Genomic DNA, 23,647 nt, shown 5'->3' on the forward strand with positions numbered 1-23,647 from the left:
TATGTATATATATCTCTCTTCATACATTGGTATATTCCTAGAATAAAATGTACAATACATAAAATATAAAAATATAAAATACATAAACTAGGACTAGTCTAAAAAAAGAAATATATATATATATATATATATATATATATATATATATATATATATATATGTATGTTCTGATGAAAAGTTGCTATATAATATCAATATAAAAATGTGTATAAATATATATAATCTAAATATAAAAAATATATAAATACATATATATACATTCTGAAAAATGTATATGTGAGTATGTCACCCTAACTATATAGTAACAACCTAATAGTTAATGTACGTACCATTTGATTATGCATGTGTGTATGGTTTCCTAGGGTCCTGGGATAACAATTTTAGTGCTGGTAATATAGAAATATTGTCGTTAAGACCCTTTCCACTACATGCATCTAGTTTTAATTGCCACATCATTTCCCTATATGTCAATCTAGTTTCCCAGTCACCTCCTCTTTCTAAAGGTTCCACTATCTCTAATACCCAGAATTTAAAATTCGCTTCCATACAAACTAATGAATGCCTATATAGTGCATTATTTTCATTTTTGCAGTTGATGTCCCTGATGTGTTCATAGATTTGTTTCCTTAGATGTCTTTCAGTCTTCCCAGTGTAATAACAGGATTTGCAGTAGGCTAAATATACAACTCCTTTTGTGTAACAGCTACTATATTTTGTAGCTTTCAGGGTTGCTCTAACACTAGGTAACTTCACTATCTTTTCATCAGCTATAAAAGAACATTGGGGACATCTCCCACATCTAAAGGTACCTTTTTTGTTTATAGCGTAACCGTAACTACTATTCAGATACTGTTCCTTCCCTTTTTCCAAGATATTTTTCAAATTGAAATTCCTTCTGTTACTATAAATCAGAGTATTTTGAAATACTGTCGCTCTTGTGGGCATAGATCTAAACATATCCCAAGTATCATTTATACACCACTTTTTAAGCCATCCAATATTTTGGTGGTATGTTAAGGTCAAATATGGGATAGTTTTGATGTTATTTTGTTTGTTTCCTGCATTTGTAATACCCACAGTTTCCCCCAGATTGTGATCAAACCCAAGTAAAGGTGGGTAGTTGTTTTTTCTTCTTTCTATTACAAATTTTTTAATAGTCTGTGTTAAAGCTACTGGGTATCCCCTTTCGTGGAACATATTTTCTAAAATGTCTATTTCCTTCAAAAAAAACTTCTTGTTCTGTTGTCATCCTAGACGCACGAATCATTTTCCCTTTGACAATATTCTTTTTCAAATGAATAGGGTGGTCACTCTCGTAGTGTAAATAAGCATGGGAAAAGTTCTTTTTCCTCTAAATGGTAGATTTATATATTTTAGCTACTTCATCCTTGTAAATAGTTACATCAAGGTAATGTGTTATATCTTTATAAATTTCATGGGTAAACCTAAGAAAATAGGTACTGTTATTAATATATTCAATGAACTCCCTGATGGTAGTTTCTGGTCCTGTCCACAAAATAAATATGTCGTCCAAAAACCGATAATACCCATGGATATATTGGTAAAAGTCAGATGCAAAAATATACTGTCTTTCCCAGTGTAGCACAATGATGTTAGCATACATGGGGGCACATGCTGCCCCCATAGCTACACCTTCGGTCTGATGGTAATATTCGCCTTGAAAGAATATTTAATTATTTTTTAATACTAACTCCATATTTTCTAAGATTATTCTAAATTCATTTGGCTGCAAAAAGTCCAATTCAGTTAATATCTTTTCAAACCATTTACTGATGTCCCTGATATTCATTCATGGTCTCACTTTTTTCCTCCCCTTAAGGTGAATTAATGTAATCTTCTATTATGCATTCAAGAAAATGGATTAGAGCTAGGATTTGAGGGCACTCTTCACAAGGTATTTAATATTTAAGTTTCCCTTACGGTTGTCCATACTCAGTGTAGAATTGTATAGGGACTTACTTTATGTATTGCACAAAGTCAAAATTTCCTTTCTACCAATTCATACTACTCAACATTTAAATGCAAGAAAATTGTACAAAGACAAATTTAATGGGGAGACAAGCACCCAATATAAGGGATAGATTTTAAATATTACCCCTATAAACTTAGATTTTTGACATGTTTTGTATTAACATGCATTTTCTGAATGGCTGTGTAGTCAAAAACTCCAGTTTATATAATTATTTAGTGACTTCAGTCCACAGTTAGTTGCCAGAGAGCCATAACTTTTATGAGGAGCTGTCCAAAAATATGAGACAAAAATCTGGCCATTTTTGTGAAAGTCTTGAAAGTTGAGAGGTATGTACCAGTTAAGAAATGTGTCTGTGCTTAACTTCACTGTATTTGACAGTTTGCAGTTATGATTATCTCTCTCTACTATGGTATGCTATTTTCCCAGGAAGCATTTAGCTCATTTTGCACCTTTGTCTTGCTGATGCACTTTCTAGACATGTGTCAAGAGTGTGCTAATAGGGTGAAGCACTGTGCTAGTCAATTCTACAGTGCTTCTTTGGTGGTGAAATACTGCTGCATGTAATCATGTTTCAGAATGTACCTTGTACACTAGTACGGTTGAACAGTTTGTACATGTTCAGTTCACATTAAATGAGAATACAAAAGCAAAATATTGTCTTTGTGTAGTTTTTTTTTTTTTTTAAATAATTTAACACATTTATGCAGAGTTGAAGCTGGCTTTTGTAGCACCTGGGAATGATCACCGTACTGGCAACCCTGAGACAGATACATTCCCCCACCTTACTACACCAGCTATTCAGTGGAATTAAAAAGAAAAAAAAAAGTCTGCAGTTAGGTACCTGGGTCTCCTGAAATGCAGGAGTCAGTTAGCTCTTATTTCTATGCTTTGTCCCTGACCTACCTTCCTCAAATTTTGCTTCCTTTGTTCCTCCCTGCACTATAACATTTGTTGAAATTCATAGTATTCACTCAGATCATCCAAGCCTGCCACTAGAGCTTTAGACCTTATGGTTTGAATGAGTTAAACAAAAGGCTTAGTGTTCTAACCTCCAAATCTTTTGATATCTGAACTATGATAAATAAAAATATAAGCGTTTTTCCCCTTAAACTTCATGTTGTACTTGTCAAGGCTGTAATATTCCCTGCACATTTTAAGCATCTTGGAATGGTTGTTTCAGCATAGGAGTAAATCCACCTAGTTGCTGAATTGATCTAATAGCCACATTGTTATTGGAAATGTTAATAGATGTATTACTGTGCCCTTCTGAATGGGACAGGGATTATTTACTCAATGGTCTTCAAGGCAGAACAGGATAGAAAGCTTTCTTTATGCAATTTGCCTCTTGACTCACCTCATTGTATATTGTTTAATTAGCATAAAATTAAAGGTCCATTATTGTGGTGTAAACAATTTAGTACAGTGCTAGTGATATTAATTCTTGGTATCAAATGTATGCATTTTTGTTTTCTGTACTTTTTCCTTCCAGCTGTTATCTTTTTGGGGTGTAGGGAGGAAGAACACACTGTGCTGTTTTCTCTTTGTCTCTGTCCCAAATCAAACTTGTGTGTGTGTATGTATATTTTATTTATTTATTTAATTTTATTTTACATTTCTTAACCGGGATAGTCCGACTGGATGCATGTCCATTTTCAGCGGAGGCCCAGGGAGAAAAGCTCCAAACATACAGACAAAAACATACATACATGCTAAGGGTTTTATAGAGTAAGAAAAGGTTAGGCATTCAATAAGAATGTACACTTTTAACAGGGTAGAAAAGCTCCAGTTGTGCAGTTAAAAACATAAATCCCAAGCAACACATAAATAACAAGCAGATATTACAAGTAAGTATGGTGTGTCCCTCTAGAGGGATCAACAATTTTAACAGTATGTAGTAGAGTATAAAAATATTGAACAGGTAGATTACAGCAGCAATTTATTACAAAGAAATGTACAGAACAAGATTGCCATTGCAAGCATTTGTGAGCAAGGAGCTAGTACATTACTGTTGAGTTAGGGAGTTGTTATGGGGATTAATCGGGGTTGGTACATGGACAGAGCCAGTGCCTTTTTATGATACAGTTTGAGGCCTTTTTTAAAGAGGCTTAGAGAGGATTCCAGGGTAATGTCCGCTGGAAGTAAGTTCCACGCTTTCCCAACGGAGTTGGCAAACAGGGAGTCACCAGCTGAGTTATTAGCTTTCAGTGTTTGGACTAACAGCTTGTTGGATGAGCGTAATGGTCTGGAGTTACTGTATGGTTTTATGATAGTTTTAAGTGCGGGGGTGTTTTCGGGTTGGCTGTGAATATTATGTGCTACTATTAGCTGATTGAACTGTATTAAGCTTGGCAGTTCTAGCCACCCTAGGAGATTGATTTTGTGGCAGTGATGTGTCCTATATGTTGATCCAGTGGCAAATCTGGCAATATGTTGGTAACAGTGAGAAAGTTTGGTAAGTTCTGATTTGTTTAGGTTACAGAGTATAGGGGAAGCATATAGAAGGGTGGAAAGAAGATGAGAGCGGGCGATAGCGATTCTAGCTATAGGGGTTAGAAAGGGTTTATTTCTATATAGCAAGCCAAGCTTTTTGTTGATGGTTTTGATAGTCTTGTTGATGTGCAGGTTGAATTTGAGATTATTACCTACTATTACCCCTAAGAGCTTAGTTTGGATATCTGGTGAAATAGAGGTACCATTGTTTGATGTTATAATAAAGGAAATTGTGGGGGACCTACAAGTGGGTGTAAAGAGTAACAGTTTGGTCTTATTGGGATTCAACAGAAGACGGTGATATTTTTTATATATATATATATATATATATATATATATATATATATATATATATATATATATATATATATATATATATATATATATATATATATATATATATATATGTGATAAATGTCTCTGGGTCCCCAACTTTTAAAAGCACGACTTTCATTTGGCTGAGACGATATGATCGAACTTTTAAAAGTTCAAACGGTCTGAATGGAGATTTCCATAGAGCACAGAATGGGAAGATTTCCCTTTACCACAATGTAGTGCGATCTCGGAGTTGGTATATTTAAATAGCAGGGGGGGGGGGCGCAGGGGGGGTTTGCACCCCTGCTAGCACGGTTTAGTTTTTTTTTTTTTTTTTTGTTTAATTTGTTTTTCACATTTTCGAACATTCAAATGTTCAATTATATGATCTCGGCCATATGAAATTCGAACATTTGGATGTACGATTATGTGAAGTAGACCCATATATATGTAATATATATATCAAATATATATCTATATATATCTATATATATATATATATATATATATATATATATATATATATATATATATATATATATATATATATATATATATATGTGTGTGTAAATTGACTGGAAAAGTTTGACTAGGCAAGAAAAGTCCCTTTTCAGCTGAGGCCCAGGGAGAAAAGATGTAAACAATGAGAATTAAAAATACATAAACTAATATTCTAATACAAACTGTTCTAAGGAAAACACCATAGTAAAAAGAAACAGCATACAGTAGTGGGCTGATAGTTGTAGTGAAACACTACATTAAAAATGGAAACTACCTAGTTAGAATTCTAAGGAGTCACATTATTGTAAAGATCTTTATCAGTGGTATTCAGTTTATCCAGAATTAAAGTTATATAACTTGATCTTAAAGTTGAAAGTAAAGGAGGTAGACTAAGAGAAAATAATGGGAAAGTGAGAAGAGTTGGTGGGAATAGATGAAAAGGAAAAGTGAGAATTTATGAAATTGGAGGAAAAAGGAAGAAGTTTGTGAAGAAATGGAAACGAGGTAGTGCAGCTGTGCAAATGGCTTGTGTTTTGCGCATAGCTGCCTTATTGACATTGTAGTGGATTAAAGGTTCCATATTTTTCTGGTGAGATACATGAGCACAGCCTGGAGTTACTCTGGTTTTGTTTTCATTTGGGTTTGAAGCCTTTTAATCTGTCTGTTTTAGTGGAAGTGGAAACTTGTTCCAAAGTTTGGTGACATAACTGATACCGAGAGCAAATCTCCAGCATTCTGACTTGGTAGTGGCCAGAAGAAGTTTTTCACTGGAGTGTAACTCTGTGCTTGGTGAGTACTGCATTAAAATGTTTTAGGGATAGGCAGCTTTTCAGGTTGTGAATAGGTGGGTGTTGATAGGTGTTGTGGTAGTTCAAAACATTGTATTTTTTAAGGCAAGATAGTTGTGAGTAGTGAGAGGTTTGTGAAGAATTTTGCTGCTTTGTTGTAGCATGCCTCTAACTTTGTTTGCTATGTGGTTTGCAAGTTTTCAGGTCTGGCTGATGCATGTAGGCGTGTGGGAAGGATGTTTGACTGGGCTGCAGGGCAGTGTTTTCCTTGTTTCGTCACTTACTAGTAGGGAAGTTCCATTTCTGGTTTCCTTTTTTCTTTTATTTTTTCTTTTTGATGATTTGCGCTATGTTTTGATCAAATTTCAGATCAATTTACACTGAAAGGCATTATGTGAGTTACCTTTTCTGTGGTAGTATTATTGGCTGATGTAATAATGATAGTGTTTGAGGGCATTTAATTGTTAGGGTATGACTAAAACCAATTTGTTTTCCTTTGGGTTTAAGATCATGCTTGCATTGGTTAACCAGGATTTGACATAGAAGGGTGCTTGGGTGATTTGAGTTTTGTAAGATTTTTTGCAGTACAGAGCAGGGTGAAATCATTGGCGTACTGCGCAATGTTAGATTCTTTGGTAGTTGAGTGGAGCTTGTTTATATTAAGTAAGAGGGGTCAAACTAGATCTTTGGGGGGATGCCTTCAGGACCTGTAAGGAAAGTTGATAAGGTGTGTTGCCATTTTACAGCCTGGTGTCTTTTGTTAAGGTGGCTGTTAAATCAGAAAAGCATAGTTTGGGAGAGGCCTGTGGAACAAAGTTCAGTTAGTAGTTTAGGATGAGAGAGACTGTCAAATTTTTGTAATACTTTATTTCTCTGTAACATCTGTAATGTTAAATAAACAAAAAAAGATGTCTTGTTGCACTGTTTTGGTGGGTATGACTGGCAGCAGTTTCCTTGTGTCTTATTTCACTATAGGTTCATAGGTTCATAGGCTAGTACTAGGCTAACTGCCCTTGCGAGCCATTTTAAGCTTGGCCAGTTTTCCCTTGTGAGATTCAAACCCTGTGCCTTGTGTTTGTAAGACAAACACCTTAACCATTAGGCCACCCACCCAACCCTATAGATGTGCAGGTAGTTGTAGAGGAGTGTATCTGCAAAATATTGTGCAAGAACTCTCATATATCAACCATTCATATGAAAATTAACTCAAAATTTTATTAAACATGATCAAAAGCAAATAAATGTGGCTTGGGGATATAGTAAAGTTTTCTTGATGTTTTTCCAGAAAATCATGTCAAACATTTGATTCACTAAACCCTCATATTTTAATATTATTTAATTTATTTTATTTTACATTTGTTAACCAGGAAAGTCCGACTTGGAACGAGCCAGTTTTCATTGGAGGCCCGGGGAGAAACGCTCCAATATCAGTGTAGCACAATAGCCTTGTTTATCAGTAGGAGTTTAAATTTAATGTAACCATTTGTAAACAGTGGAGCTTTGTGCATTTGCATTTCTAAAACGTGTCGAGACAAGATCTGATGAAAATAGTTGAAAGGCTGTGGTGGTGGTGGTGGTGTGTGTGTGTGAGGGTATACAACATAAAGTGCAACATTGCTAGGCTGTGGCATATGTGTGTGTGTCTATCTTTTGTTATAGTAATATACAGGTATTGCTAGTACTTTGCAGGAGTGAAAGCAGGGATAAGAGGGGACATTGCATGTGGCTTCCCAGGTGGTACATACATAGGAGAAATCAATAGGGTGTGGTACACTATCTTTGTTATGATGTGTGTGTAGCTAATAGTGTATATTGTGTCTGATTGTCCTAGTTTTTGTATGCATCACTAGATGTGGCACGCGTTGTCCTTGTATGGCTGGTGGATGTTGAAGGGTGCATTGCATGTGACTTTGCTTTCATAATTTGATGCTCTAGTAAGATATACTGTTTATAACTGATAAGTGTACACTTTACCTGACAGCTTTAGCATATGATCTGTTTGTTACAGTACTGTACATGTGTTTATACTTGCATGTTAGTGTACACAGCAGTGCACGTACATGCTCTAAAGTGTGGTATGTGTAGCTCCATAAGATTTCTTTAGCATGTATGAATAGGGTTATGATGCTTGTAGTGAAGTCTGAGTATGTTGTGTGTGGCTGTTAAGGTACTGTACTCTGCAAAAGCGTGATGCATAATAACTATCCTAATTCGTGGTCTATGAAAAAAATAAATGTAGTGCATGATTGAGTTCCTTTGCAATAGAGAAAGCTTTTATAAATGTTAGTGTTTGAGGCTGCCATCTTGCTGTGTATAAGATTTCTGAGAAGCATTTATTTATTTAGTTAGTTATTGACATTTGATTACTGGGAAAGTCTGACTATGTAGGAGCCCATTTTCAGCAGTGGCCTGGGAAGAAAAGCTCCAGAGTATTGCAAAACATTTTAAGAACAATAATTTTATAGTCTTTCAAATAATACAAAAAAAAACAAATACTGTTTAAATAATTGTACCAATTAGATATTATATGAAAACATTGGTTAAGTATAGATACAAGTTATAAAACAATGATTTAATACAGAAACTTTAGCCAGTTTATAGAGAAATTAAAGTTGTTAGTGTAATGAAAACAGGAATTAGAATACAAAGTGAGAGAAAAGTAGGCTTATGGTATATTTAGAGAGAAAGCCATGGGAGAGAGAAATTGATAGAAGTAAGGAAGTGAATGAAGAAGGCAGAGTAAGGAGATGTAAGGCTTAGATAGGTATTTGTTCACATTTAGGGATATAGTTTATCCTGGTGTTGAGCAAGAACAGAGCCATTTTTCAGCTAGGAAGTCATTCAGAATGGTTTAGAAGGATGGGCGGGAAGGGCATTGACCTGATAAGTAGGTAAGGAATTTCAGGCCTTAGCAAAAATGGTACGAATACAGACATTGCCAGCAGATTTGTTAGGTCTGTGGACAGACAAGATTTTTTTGGTTACTGGAATATAATGACTGAGTAGAAACATAATTAGCAGATGAATTATGGAGATGCATCAGTGATAAAGTTTTTGGCTCTATAAAGTACCCCTAGTTTTTATTGAGTTTTTCTTATGCAATTTTGTATATGCAGGTCGAATGTAAGATTATCATCCACAGTCATCCCTAATAATTAGCTATGAGAAGTAACTTTAGTGGTTGTATTATCGAGAGAGATGACTTTAATTTTTTTTTCATGCTAAAGGGATTTGGGGGGAAAGTAGTAGTTTTTTTTTTTTTTTTTTTTTTGTGATTGAGAATGAGTTGTGAGTTAAAACTATTTTTCAGATGCAGTTACAGCTTCCTGACTAATTTTTTGGAGGTGTGCCACATTGTCAGATGTGCATATGAGTGTGGAGTCATCTGCATACTGTGTTAGGGAGGCCTTTTTTTGTAGAGGGAGTTGGTGAGAATGTTTGAGGAAGTGACCAAGGATAGAGCCTCGTGGTACAGCGGTAGTGACTGGGAGGTATGGAGAGAGGGTGGAGTGCCATTTTACTGACCAATACCTATTGGATAGGTAGCTTTTGAACTATAGAAAGGTGGGCTTGAGAGAGACCTAATGAGGAAATTTGAAGTAGAAGTTTACTGTGACAAACTGTGCCAAAGGCTTTAGACAAGTCCAGAAATGAGGAGACTTGTTTGCCATTTTCTCTAGCTTTACTGACAGTACCTGGGTAGGTTAGAAGTGCTGTGTTAGTGCTATCTGAAGGACAGAAGCCATGTTGTGTGTAGAATAGGAGTTCTTCCTGCAGGAGATAGTGTAGCAATTTTTTTGGATACATTTTTCAAGTATTTTGGAGCGGGAGGATAAGATAGTTATAAGTCTAAAGTTAGTAGTGTCTATTGAATTCCCTTCTTTGTTCAGACGGATAATGTGTGACTTTTTCCAGAGAGAGAGGGAATGTTGGATTCCTAGACTGACTTGTATATATGGATTAAGACCTGGTAGGCAGTGCTATTGGCTGCTATTCTAATGTATTCAGTTAGAAGGTCAGCTGATGTAGGACATGGTTTGAGTTTAAGTAGTTTTATATAGGATGTGGGCACAGGTTTGAATGTGAAAGTGGATGTAGTGATACGTATCTGCTGAGCAGGGTTAGGATTAGATGTTGGAAAACCCTTGATTAGAGAATGCTGTATTATCTATGAAATGAGTTGAATTGTAGGGTCTATATTAGAAGAACGAAAACCTGAAACCGTGAACGCTCACATGAGCAAAAATGCCAGGAATCGAAAGTGGGATTGCGGGGTCGTGTTACAGTGAGGAGTGGGATATTTGCCCTTTCCTCACTGTAGTGCGACCTTGGAGTTATAGTTAGCGGGGGGGTGTGTGTGTGGGGGGAACAGCCCCCCACAATAGCAACTTCGATCACCGGCATTTTCGCTCATGTGAGCGTTTGCGGTTAAGGTTTTCGTGCTTCTAATATAGGCCCGAATTGTATTGTGGTTTTGTGTGATGATGATTTTTTGGTAGAGGGGTCAGAGTTGAATTTATGCCCAGGATACAAGATTTCTTTAATTGCTGTCCGGAAATTTTTAGGATTGTGTTTGCTATTATTCTGAAAGTTGTACTAGCATAGTTTTTTTTTTGTTTTCATTAATTTGCTTTTTAGTAGGATTGTGAAGCATCTTAAAAAGTTTTCAAGATATTGTGCTTTATATTGTTGCCATTCTATCCATGCTTGTTATCTATCCTGCATTAGCATTCTACTCTTTTTGGATAGTCAGATTTCATCATTTGATTTTAGTCTCTTTCTTCTTGGAGGTACAAGGCTATTTAAGATATTCAGGAAAGTTGTATTGAATTCATTTACAGCATTGTCTAAGGAGAGGATTTTTAGGCAGTTCCAGTTAATACTTGATAGGTTAGTAATGAACATTTCTGGGTTAAACTTTTAAAGATTGCGTGTTGTTTTATAAACATGCTGTTTTAAGTGGATGTGTGAGATGCCTGGTTGTATAGATTGGGAGATAACTGAGACTGTCAGACATTGTACCTGAGGTGTCGCATTTGCTAAGGTCTGATAGTAGGATGCAGCGTAATAGGGAATTTGATGTCTTGCTGTTAATTAGTTGCGTGAAACTAAATTCATGCTAGATGAAGGGGAGTTAGTTTATATCCAACCGATTTAACATTTATGTCATCTAGTAGTATTTCTTGTGGAATTGTTATAGATGTCCAGTGTAGGGTATTTTCCAGTATAGCTCTGTTGTCACCAGGAGGGATGTAAGGAAGAGTAATACATATTTGTTTATAATTGCTTAATTTCAGGAAAGTAATAAGAAGCTCTGCTAATTAATCAGTCTATGTTTAGAGTAAAGGTGAGGGGCATCATTAAATTGGTTTGGTGCAATGTGTGGATAGTTTAGGGAAGTAGTAGGACTAGGTGGTTGGGACAGAGTTGGAGATCTGTTGAGAGCTGTTAGAGTCATGGTAGGATGAGAGACGGCCCGGTACCAGGAGGAGAATAGAGGATGAGCTGAGTAGTAGCATGATTAAGTAAAGGGATCCGCATGTTATAGTTGGCAGGTAGTGGGGAAGTAGGGATCAAGAAAGAAAAATAAGTTGCAGGGTAGAAAGATATGTAGAGGTGGTAGAGTCTGAAAGCTGATAGGTAGGAAAGAAGTACTGTCAGTGAAGGAAGAGAGTTAGGTTGTCCTAGTATCTTCTCTGGAATGTAATGAATAGGGAGTTTAAAAGGCTAGTGTATGAGAATGTAGGTAAAATAAGAAGTAGTGAGGGTATCTTTGGGAAAAGTAGATGATGCAATGTAGAATGGATAGGTGGTGTTAGGGAGAGGTGTAATTAAGAATATACATAGTGCAAAGCAGTATGGGTTCATAGGTTGGTACTATGCTATCAGCCCTAGGGCCTATACAAGCCTAGCCATAACAATTCCCTGGCTATTTCTTCCCACACTATTTACTTCCCTGGACCCCTGTCTAGCAGGGTGACTGACGTGATCTCCGGGGTGAATTTCCTTTCTCCCATCCAATCAAGGTTCCTTTTGAAGAGGGCCCAGGAGGTGCTCTGCTTGACATATATGGGCAGTCTATTCCAGAGTCTGGGGAGTCTGTGGGTCAGGAACCTATCCTTCCAGCATGTTTAGTTTATTGTGGTGACGAGGTTTAGATCCCTGGAGCGTGTGGCTCTGAGGGATTGGGATTTCTTTAAGTGTAGCATGTCCAACAGCTCTGGGTTTGACATGGCCTTGTATGTTAAGCAGAGATCGCCTCTGAGTAGACGATATGAGACAGAGTATAGCTGGAGTTTTTTAAGGCGGTCAGCATCTGCTTTAGGCCTGTGATTCTTTTAGTGAGGTATTTCTGCGGCCTTTCCAGTTTTTGCAGATGTTGTGAGAGGTACATACCAAATGGGGCGTTGTATTCTATAATGGGTCTAATGAGGGATGAGTACAGTGGGACAATGACCTCCTTTTTTTCTGGATGAAATGTCCTTAGTGATGAGGTGTGCCACATAGAAGGATTTCCTGACTGTTGCGGCGATGTGGTTATCGAAGGTGAGACCACTATCCATCTGTGCCCTAAGTCTCTTATCACAATGTGAGAGTGTTCAATCTCGCCATTTGTTCTTACACCTGGGTTCGGAGCCGATCCTCGGCTCCGTGTCAGCCGCTTGGCAAAGCTCTGCATCGAGAAGAAGCTCGAGACCAACCTATCTCCCACAATTCTCCTCTGCCTTTACCTCAGATCTAGTTTGCCGCTGCAACGTTCGCATCACTTTTGATGAGCTCGGACCACCTGAAAGCTAAGATTACGTTTATCTAATATTTTCAGATAATTTTTCTTCTAGTTTACCTTTTAAGTTTTATGTGTGTGTGTGTAGTGAGTCGAGGGCTTTCTTCGAGTACGTATATAATTTTTATATACTTATAATAAGTTAGTTCCCTCAGGGCCTACCCCACCCTTTAAACTTATATATCCTATAAAACTACTGGATTTGACAAACTACCGGATTTGACTGATTTTACTGGATTTGACTTTATTATTGGCTATTACTGTACAAGTCTGTGTACTGTTTACTCTTCTGGATTTGACTTTATTGTTATCATGTCTGAAAAAGCTAAGTCAGGCTTCAAACGGTGCCAATGTGGACAGAAAATGTCTGTCACAGACAACCATAGTTCCTGCGTCTACTGTCTTGGCCCTCTCCATCTGCAAGAAGACTGCTCCATTTGTCATTCTTTCAGTGGAAGGGTCATGACAGATAGGCGCAGGAAACTCATGGATAGAGGCCTTTTGAAGCCTGCATTCCAAGAGGCTCTGGATGCATCGGACCAGACATCTAAATCCTCGAAGGAATCGAAGACGTCGGAGCCCATGTCATCGGCTCCGAGCTCTTCATTTAAAGTTCGCTCACCGGTTCCACAGACCTCGGGGCCGAGTGTTGAACTTTTGTCCATTACCGAGCCTCGAGTCTTGGAACCGGTGACGGAGCTTCCACCTCCTGTGCTCTTGAGGTCGGCTCCGTCTTCGATTCCTTCAACGCGTTCTTCTAGGCCCCTCTCCGACACCGATGTAGACCGCGTGGTGCAGAAATTAATGGAGAATACGGCCTTGTCCAAACTCATCTCTGTCTCTTCCCAGTTGGTGTCGAGACTCGAAGGCCTTCCCTTATCTCCATCTGTTCCTCCTCCGAGGCCTATTCAGTCTTCGGAGCCGGGAGAGGCTGATCTGATGATCGTGGAGCCCTTGGTGCCGGAACCGTCCTTCTCGGCACCGTTCACCTCGACTCCGACGGACCCATTACCGGAATCGCGGAGCCGAAGATCCATCCTTGGTTCGGGGACCGAGAGTTGGACCGACGTTTCGGTTCCGACTCTCCCTCTCGGTGCCTCGGCTCGGATCGACTCGGCTCCGTCCTCGGGGTCGGTACCCTCAGTCCCCGTCTCGGGGATTCCTCCGCTTTCTTCGGATCCGAGGGATTCCTCAACTCGGGACCCGGGGGCCTTCGACCTCATGAGGAAGGTGTTGTCGACTCAGACAACCACTTCAGCAGAAACAGCTTCTCCTTCCCATAAGGGTCCGTTATCCTCCTCTGCACCCACGGCTACATCAAAGCGTCGAGCACCGGTGTCTCAGCCTCCCCCAGAGGGAGCCCCCTCTTCCTCGGAGGCTTCATCGGATGCCCCCCCCCGAGGAAGTTCCGAGGAAAAGGTTGTGTAAGAGGAGACACTTGGATTCTCCACAAGAATCCTTGACATCGGACACTGACTTAGATGAGTCAGAAGGGTCCCCGAAATCACCCTCAGAGGATGTCTTCTTTTCTGACATCCTGGAGATCCTAAAACAGAGAGGTGATTGGCAAGCCCTACCCCCTTCTGAGGATGAGTCAGTCTTGCTGAAGGCATTCGGTGCTCGCCCTTCCTCCTCCTGGGTCACTCCGCCCTTCGATGAGTTGATGGAACTGATTGCTCGAAGGGCGTGGGAGACACCTGACACAGTGGAGCCAGTCCCTAGAAAGCCTAATAAATATATTACTGCCCCTCAAGACAAGGCTTATCTCACAAAGGTGCTCCAGTGGACGCTATGGTGGTGGCAGCGGCCACTAAAAAGGAGATGTCTGAATCTTCCTCATCTGTCCATCCGCCTAACAGAGATTCTAGGACTATGGACAGGTATGGGAAGTGCATTTTTAGTTCAGCGGCTTTTTCCATGCGATCCCTGAACTATTTGACCCATTTCACACGGTTACAGAGGGATCTAATCAAAGAGTTGGGAGATACCCTCCAGGGTACTACAGATGCTGCTGTCTCGGAGAAAGTTACAGCACAACTCAATACCCTTACATCTATTGTGAACTCATCCATCAGGCTCATTTCATATGCAGCCGAAGGATCGAGTAGGGCTGCGGCTTCAGCGATTGCTCTTCGTAGACAATCCTGGATGCGCTTATGTTCCTTTGCGGAAGCCTTCAAGTCTTCCTTTACTAACGCCCCATTTGACGGTGCCACTCTCTTTGGCCCAAAAGTAAAGGAGACACTTACCCGGTGTGAGCAAGAGGGAAAGACTCTGTCTGCTGTCGGAGTCCGTTTTTCCACCCCATCCAGACCGTACCCCAAAGGTCAACGTGGTGGAAAAATGTGGTTTCGAAAACCCCAAGGCTCTTTCCCAGGCACACAGGGTGATGCCCCCTCTAGAGGCAGAGGAGGGGGCAGAGGTGGAAGACGTCGCCCTGGCGGCAGAGGGGGTCCGCAAAACCAAGGTGACAGGGATACACTCCCCGGGAAACCTTTCCAGCACTCCTGAGAGGAGGCCCGACTGTCCTGCTCTGGAGGCAGTCAGGGGTTGCTTAGCTTTATACCCTCAGGCCTGGCAAAGTCTTACATCAGACAATTGGGTAAAAAGCGTTGTTACCAGAGGTTACAGAATTCCTTTCCTATTGCCCCCATTTCCGCAGAAAAGACTCCCAGATGTACCGCCCCATCTGCGAGACCCTGCAGCTATAGAAATTTCAAAGCTGCTAGAAAAAAAGTCATCCAACCAGTCCCGGCGGACCAAAGAGGATTCGGAACTTACTCAAGGTTCTTTTTAGTTCCAAAAAAGACAGGGGACTGCAGGCCAATTCTGGACCTAAACAAACTCAATACCTTCGTCAAGAAAGAAAAGTTCCGGATGGTCACGCTTCAATCGATCCTTCCATTCTTACAGAAGGACGACTGGATGTGCTCAATAGATCTAAAGGACGCGTACTACCACATCAAAATGGCCAGGGCGTCCAGGGATCACTTGCGCTTCCGGCTGGGAGCCAGTCACTTTCAGTTTCGAGCCCTGCCCTTTGGTCTGACCTCAGCCCCCAGGGTTTTCACCAAATGTATGGCAGTGGTAGCGTCTCACTTGAGACGCCTAGGACTCCAGGTGTTTCCGTATCTGGACGACTGGCTCCTTACTGCCACCACCGAGCGTCGACTGATTCAGGCCAGGGATTACACACTACAACTCTGTGCTCATCTCGGAATTTCCGTAAATTTCGAAAAATCTGTATTACAGCCATCACAGCATATCTCATTCATAGGAGCAGAATTGGATACGCGTTGCTTAATTCTAAGGCTTCCTCCAGAAAGAATAGCCTCTCTACAAAACCATATATCTCTTCTCCTGTTGTCCAAAAAATCCCCAGCAAAACTGGTTCTGAAGGTTTTGGGTCTCATGGCAGCTTCCCTCATTGCGATACCCTTGGGAAGACTGCACATGAGAGTTCTTCAATGGCTACTGTTTGCACAATGATCGTTCCAACAGTTACCCCTGACACACGAAGTTCACATCACGAACATCTGCAAATCGCACCTGTCTTGGTGGCTTCAGACTTGCAATCTCTCCGGCGGCCGACCATTTGTGCTACCCACGCCGACAGCTACGGTAACCACGGACGCTTCCCTGATAGGGTGGGGGGGCATCTTTCAGGGACAGACAGTCCAAGGCGAATGGACCAAATTGGAGTACAATCTGCACATCAATGTTCTAGAGATGAGGGCAGTGTTTCTAGCGTTGCAACACTTTTCTCCCCTTCTTCCTCTAGGGACCATTGCAGTTCAGTCGGACAACATGTCCGTAGTCTGGTACATAAACAAACAAGGGGGAACCAAGTCTTATCAACTATGCAGAGAGGCCATGAGAATTTGGCAATGGGCAGAGTCCACGGGTCGCTTTCTGATAGCAACGCATATCCCGGGGTTATCCAACGTCATAGCGGACAGGTTGAGCAGAGCCATCCTGTTACCTCACGAGTGGTCCTTCAAACGAACAATTGCGGACAAAATTTTTCACAAGTGGGGCCAGCCTTGCTGCGATCTGTTTGCGTCTCCAATGAACGCCAAATGCAGAAGCTATTTTGCCCTATTACCCCCTCCAGGGGAAGTCCCCAGGGACGCTCTGATTCACGATTGGCCCCCGGGCCTCCTGTACGCCTTCCCTCCTATTCCTCTGATTGCAAAATTTCTACAGAAAGCCAACAACCTGGAGAGGACAATAATCCTCATTGCCCCATTCTGGCCTCGTCAAATTTGGTTTCCCTTTCTTCAAGCACACCAAATTCGGGAACCCTGGATCCTGGACCCGGAGCCGGATCTACTGACCCACTCGTCAGGGGCTCCCCACCCATCGCTTCTCTCCCTCAGACTAGCAGCTTGGCTGCTCCGCTTCCCTTCTTAGCCAGGTCTGATGATCTTTCCCCTGCAGTTCAAAATATTCTAGTGGCTTCTCATAAGGCTTCCACTACAAAGATTTACACTAGTAAGTGGAAGCGTTTTGTACACTGGGCAACTACACAACATTTGGATCCCGTAATAGCCCTACTAAACAGAGTCTTGGAGTTTCTATCCGTACTATTCCAACAAGGAGCTTCTCCTGCCACTTTGAGAGTTCAATTGGCTGCCATTTCAAACTTTCATGTGGGAGAAAATGGGGTGCCTATTATGGCTCATAGACTTTGTAAGGCCTTTCTAAAAGGGTCTTTCCATATCAGGCCACCAGTTAGGATTCCTACATCACCTTGGAATTTGAACCTTCTATTATCACAGCTAATGCTACCACCCTTTGAACCAGCCACTTCCTGTTCTTTGACGTTTTTGTCATGGAAAACCCTTTTTCTGGTAGCTATCACATCAGCCAGACGGGTATCGGAACTTCAAGCTCTTTCCGTTAAACACCCATATTTGATCTTTCACCCTGATAGGGTTTCTCTTCGCACTAATCCATCCTTTCTTCCCAAAGTTTGCTCCGTCAATAACATCAATCAGTTCATTGAGCTCCCCACATTTTTCAAGAACCATTCCAATAAGTTGGAATATATGTTACACAAGTTGGATGTTCATAGACAACTCAGGTTTTACTTGGATAGAACAAAGGATCACAGAAAAACAGATCAGCTCTTTATAGCCTTTGCGGACAGCAGAAAGGGCATGGCAGTTACGAAACGAACCCTTTCCAAATGGCTTTCCGATTGTATTATTTTTGTTTATACTGCTTCTGAGCAGAGCTTACCTGTCAAGCCCAAAGGGCATTCTACAAGATCAGTATCTACATCCCTGGCTCATGCGGCCCGCCTACCATTGGACACTATTTGTGCGGCTGCCACTTGGTCTAAACCACATACATTCATTACTCATTACAAAGTGGATAGGGTTTCCAGGGACAGGGCAATCTTTGGTTCCACTGTGCTCAGGAACGTTCTTCCGTGAGTTTCCCAGGACCACGGAGCTAGGGACACTACCCAGGTGTAAAAACAAACGGCGAGATTGAACACTGTCACATATAGAAGTTATGTCCTTACCATAACGTTCCATGTGGAGTGTTCATCTCGCCTTTGTTCTTACATTCCCACCCTCCCACCCTCAGGAAGAACGTCCAGTTTAGGTGTCTGGTTTGGTTCTCCCACTTCTGCTTTTGTCCAGTTGTTACGGCTGTGTTTCAGCTATGCCTTAGCATGTATGTTTTATGTTCACTCCCGTTGGGTTCTGGTTTGTTTGCAAACTAGATCTGAGGTAAAGGCAGAGGGGAATTGTGGGAGATAGGTTGGTCTCGAGCTTCTTCTAGATGCAGAGCTTTGCCAAGCGGCCGACACGGAGCCGAGGATCGGCTCTGAACCCAGGTGTAAGAACAAAGGCGAGATGAACACTCCACATGGAACGTTATGGTAAGGACATAACTTCTATTTTTCCGTGTTTAGTGTACTGCCACCTATGTGGTAATTCACGGCTACATGTTTTTTCCCCAAAGGGGTTAACTATACATTTCTTGGCATTGAGCTTGAGCCCATGGCTCTGGCACCAAGCATCTGTTTCTGTAAGGCCCTTTTGTAGAGCATCCACATCATTTGGGGATTCAATAATGGCTCCCAGTTTGCAGTCATCTGCGAACTTTGTTAGCCAGAGACCCTTAGTGCTGGCCTGTACTTCAGAGAAGTAGATGCCAAACAAGAGCTGTCCCAGGACTGAACCCTGAGGTACTCCACTTGTCTGGAGCTGGATTTGGAGTCAGATACTTTTAAAGTGTGGGTTTTATCAGTAAGCTAGTTGGCAACCCATCGAGTGACGTAGGGATTAATGTTCAGCTTAGTAAGTTTATCTATGATTCCAGAGTGGGGGGTGGTGTCAAAGGCCTTGGCTAGGTCCAGATAGGCTGTATGGACTGCCTTACCCTCATCCACGGCTCTCGAGACTGATTCGAAGAAGTCAATCAGGTTCAGGAGACAAGATCGGCCTTTCACGAACCCAAACTGGGTGGGGTCCAGTGTTTGAAGGTTGCCAATATCTTTGTTTATAAGTTCCATGATAATACGTTCCATGGCCTTGCAGATCAGGCTCATCAAACTGATGGGGCAGTAGTTCCCAGGATACAAGGTGGATCCCCCCTTGTAGAGTGGAATAACTGTAGCTGTGCACCACTCAGGCATGAAGCCTGAGGTGAGGGTATGATTGTGCAAGTTCATTTTGTAGTTCATGTAGTACACAGCATGGGATGTCATCTGGTCCCATGGATGCTGTATTCTTAACTTTGGAGAGTGCATTTTTTTTACCTCTGTTGCCATTGTTACCGGAACTTGGCAATCTTCCAGTATTGAGATGGGCCGTTTAGGGGGTGAGAGGGGGGGTGATGTTGGCACTGAATTGATCTGCCAGGATATTGGCAATATCCTTGGGATTAGTATATTTATTGCCATTCTCTTGTAGCTCAGAGCAGATCTGAGCATTGCCATTTAGATTCTTGATATAGTTATAGAATGCCTTGTGGTTGTCTTTGGAATCTTTGGCAATTTTATTTTTGTAACTAGCTTTGCAGGATTTTACGGGGGATCTCAACTTCTTACTGAGGCTGGTAAGGGAATTTTTTGCAATGTGGGATTTTCATCTTTTCAGCAACAGTTTCTTCCTTTTGTTGTAAAGTTTGTTTATGGCAGGGGACCACCAGATTGGCTTCCTTTTTTTGGAGGAGAGCATCTTGGTTCTGTTTGTGATGGCACGATTCATGCATGAGTGGATGTGCTCATACAGTGCCTTAGTGTAGGACTCAGCAGTCGAACCTTCAGTTCCTGTCTGCATGGGTGTCATGAAGTTTGTCACTTCTGACTTGAGTAGCATGAAGTTGACTTTGGAGAAGTTTTTTGTGGAGGTTTCCTTACTGGGGAGTGGGGGTGGGATGTGGAGGTTTAGGGTGATTAGCTGGTCTGACCTGACCAACGAGGGGGTGACCATAGGTGTGGAGCATCGATTTCCCATGTTGGTAATTACCAGGTCTAGGATATTGGAGCTCCTGGTGGGACTATGGATTAGTTGATCCAGGGCGTTGGAATTTATGAATTCCAAGAACCGTTGGGCAAAGGTGTTGGTACACAAGTAGTTTTCCCAGTTAATGGCAGGGTAGTTGAAATCACCCAGTGTTAGGGTGGTTGTATCTTAATATTTTCCAGTATGTTTAGAAAGGTGTAGTGAGAATCTTGGGGCATGGTGGGGAATCTGTATCAAGCTACAAATTGGATTGCAGTCTTACCTAGTGTTAGTTGCACCTGGAGAATTTCAGATGCATTGTGTTGGGCAACTAGCTTGGTGGTGTGAAATATCCCTGGTGAATATGGACACTCCTCCACTTTTAGCGTTTTAATCCTGGTTTGGTGGCCGAAAAGTGTGGTAAGAATTTTGCAGTGGTGCTCTCTGGAGCCTTGAAAGGAGAAAGATAGTTGGGCATGGTTCCAAAAGATTAAATGGAAGTTGGAAATTATGTAAAAAGTAACCGGAGTGTTTGTATTTTAGAGTAAGGTTGTTTGGGAGGGTTAGGGAATACCAGTTACGTGTTTGTTTGTGTGTAGGAAGTATAATAGAGTAAGAGGGGTAAATGAAAACTGAGGATAGGATAGCAGAGTGAAGTGAAGCTGAGCGTAGCAGTCTTTCAATCCTCAGGTCAAATTATAGCAGAGAATCTGTGTATAGTCAGTACAAAGCCATTGGCAGAGAGGTACCAAGTAGAACAGCTTTCCTTTCATTTCCTAAATGCAGAAGCTTGTCAGCCAGAACGGCTAAGTAACTGGGCATATACACTGTAATCTACTGGTCAAGAGAAAAGACAGTGGCCAACTTCGTAAGTGGTGCTTACAGTGCAAGGACAACTCTCTTGGGAGGGGGGGGGATTTTAAAATTTTAAAAATTAATTTCCAGCACAGGCAGAGACATACTTGAATAGATGAACTTAATACACAGCAAGGCTGACAAAATTCTCTGAAAATAGTTGGCCATTGTAACAGACGTTATGCAGTGTCAAGGTATGGTTAAAAATTGTCCATTTATATATAGGGAAGCTTGTAAAGTATATCAAGGATAAAATAAATTATCTGTTTTGTGTGCATGTCACGACTGATGTTTACTCTTTATTGCTGGTTGAGATATGCATTCATATATTTATTTATTTACTGATGTCTGTTATATTTTAGTCAAGGGTGGTGATCTCCTGCATTAATGCACATAATTGTTAAAAAAAAAAAAAAAAAAAAAAAATTCATGGCACCTTTATAGACTCGCTTTGTGTATTGTCATGCACGCAAAACTCATCTACTTATAAACCATTTGCCTGTGGGTATTAGTTGCACCATTTTGTGACAGCTTGTTGTATTTTGCTGTGTTTAGTGTGTTGTGTTTTCTTTGCTTTATAAACCTGAACTTACGTTGAGAAACTCGAATAGTTAAACACAGTTGGCACCCTAAGTATTAGCCAGTTGCTAATTTTGTTAAAGGGGTAGACTGTTCAGGCTTTAGCAGTTGTTTTAGTGGATTGGTTGGAAAATATGTTTTGATTCCGTTTCCTGTGACATTCTTATGGTGGCACTCTTATGCATTTTCACTTTTCACATTGGTGGACTAGGAGGGCTCCAATTAAAGATAGCTCACCAGCAGACCCCAAAGAACTCTGCATCTGTTTCTAACTTTTGGCATCCATAGTGAGTGCTGCTGCTTGTCTCCTTTGCACATGTTGTACCTGTTGATGAGAGTTTCAAAATGAGGGTTGAAGTGTGGTGCCAAAGAACATTCCTGAATCATTCTATTACCCCCCCCCCCCCCACACACACACACACACACTTAAAGATTTGCTTTTAAATTGTATTGGTTTTGCTAGTGCTGTAATTTGGCCTTGGATTACATTCCTTAACATGTTTGTTTTTTATGCAGAGTAAGAAGAAAAAGAAAACCGACTTCATTCCATACAGAGACTCTGTACTGACCTGGTTGCTTCGGGAAAACCTTGGTAAGTGAAACAGTATATAGTTTATTATAAATATTTGTTAGATACAGGAGATGTATACTCAAAATGAAAGTAGGCGTATGTTAGTCCATCTGCAGATATTTCATAAGTAGAGTAAAATGTAACCACGCTTAGGGTTCCATTTCAGTGCAGCACACGTGTATTTATTATTGTTTATTGAGAAAATTCAACTGATCAGAGACAATTTTCAGTATAGACTTGAGGAGAAAGACTCCAGACATAACAAGGAGCAGCTGATTGAATGCACCATAACAAATAATGCTATAAGGATTAAATCTGAGATGGTGTAAACATCTAGTGTAGTGGTGGTTCACAGCCATGCAAGTCATGCTAACCATTTTGCAGTTAATACTGGCTAAATTAACTGACACAGTGCCCTCTGGTGCTAAAAATAAGTGTTGTGCATAAAATTTTATAACAAAAAAAACTTGCACAATGTAAAATATACATTGCTGTGGAAAAATATCTGGAGGGCAGTGGGGTACTATCGTGAATGCCTGTAGTGTAAAACTACAGTCTCTTCTAATGAGGTAGCTAAAGGGGAAATTCCTATTTCCACAAGATTAGGTTCATAGGTTCATACTAGGCTAACTGCCCTAGGGCATTTATAAGCCTAGCCAGTGTGTGTTTGACTTTCGCCACCTATTTTAAATTAATTTTGCTTTTTTGAGGTTAGTATACTGTGCCTCTGTCTAACAGTGACACAGAAGTGATACCCGGGGTAAACCTACGATCTCCCATCCACTCATCAAGATTCCTCTTGAAGAGAGTCAGTGAGGGAGTCTGCCTAACCTGGACTGGGATTTTATTCCAGAGTGAAGGGAGCCTCTGGGTTATGAATCTGTACCTCCAGCATGTCCTATTTATTTCAGTGCTGAGGTTCAAGTCTCTCGAGCACGTAGCTCGATGGGATTTGGATTTTCTGAGGTGCAGCATGTCCTTTAATTCTGGGTTGGACATGGCTTTATACGTCAGGCACAGATCGCCTCTGAGCAGGCGGTATGCCACTGAGTAGAGCTGGAGTTTCTTTAACCGGGCAGCATATGGCATCTGTTTGAGCCCTTTGATCCTCTTGGTGAGGTACTTTTGGGGTCTTTCCAGTTGCTGCAGGTGTCTGGTAAGGTACATCCCAAAAGGGGCATTGTACTCAATTATGGGCCTGATGAGGGATGAGTAAAGAGGCACGATGACCTCCCCTGATCTAGATGTGAATCCCTTCATGATTAGGTGGGCTATATAAAATGTTTTTCTAACCACTTTGGCCAC

At 40.9% G+C, this 23,647-nt stretch overlaps 1 protein-coding gene across 1 annotated transcript in view; it reads left to right on the top strand.

Moving 5' to 3' along the window:
* KIF1B (kinesin family member 1B) overlaps positions 1–23,647 on the top strand; it is a gene marked incomplete in the record, with an annotated part of 2,363,676 nt that overhangs the window by 548,267 nt on the left and 1,791,762 nt on the right. Inside the window, 1 exon segment of the mRNA XM_044063146.1 lies at positions 22,288–22,363. Within this exon segment, the coding sequence (XP_043919081.1) occupies positions 22,288–22,363 (76 nt within the window).

Source organism: Protopterus annectens, chromosome 2.part1 (genome assembly GCF_019279795.1).
Source record: "Protopterus annectens isolate FY-2018-M chromosome 2.part1, PAN1.0, whole genome shotgun sequence".
NCBI classification, from domain to species: Eukaryota; Metazoa; Chordata; order Ceratodontiformes; family Protopteridae; genus Protopterus; species Protopterus annectens.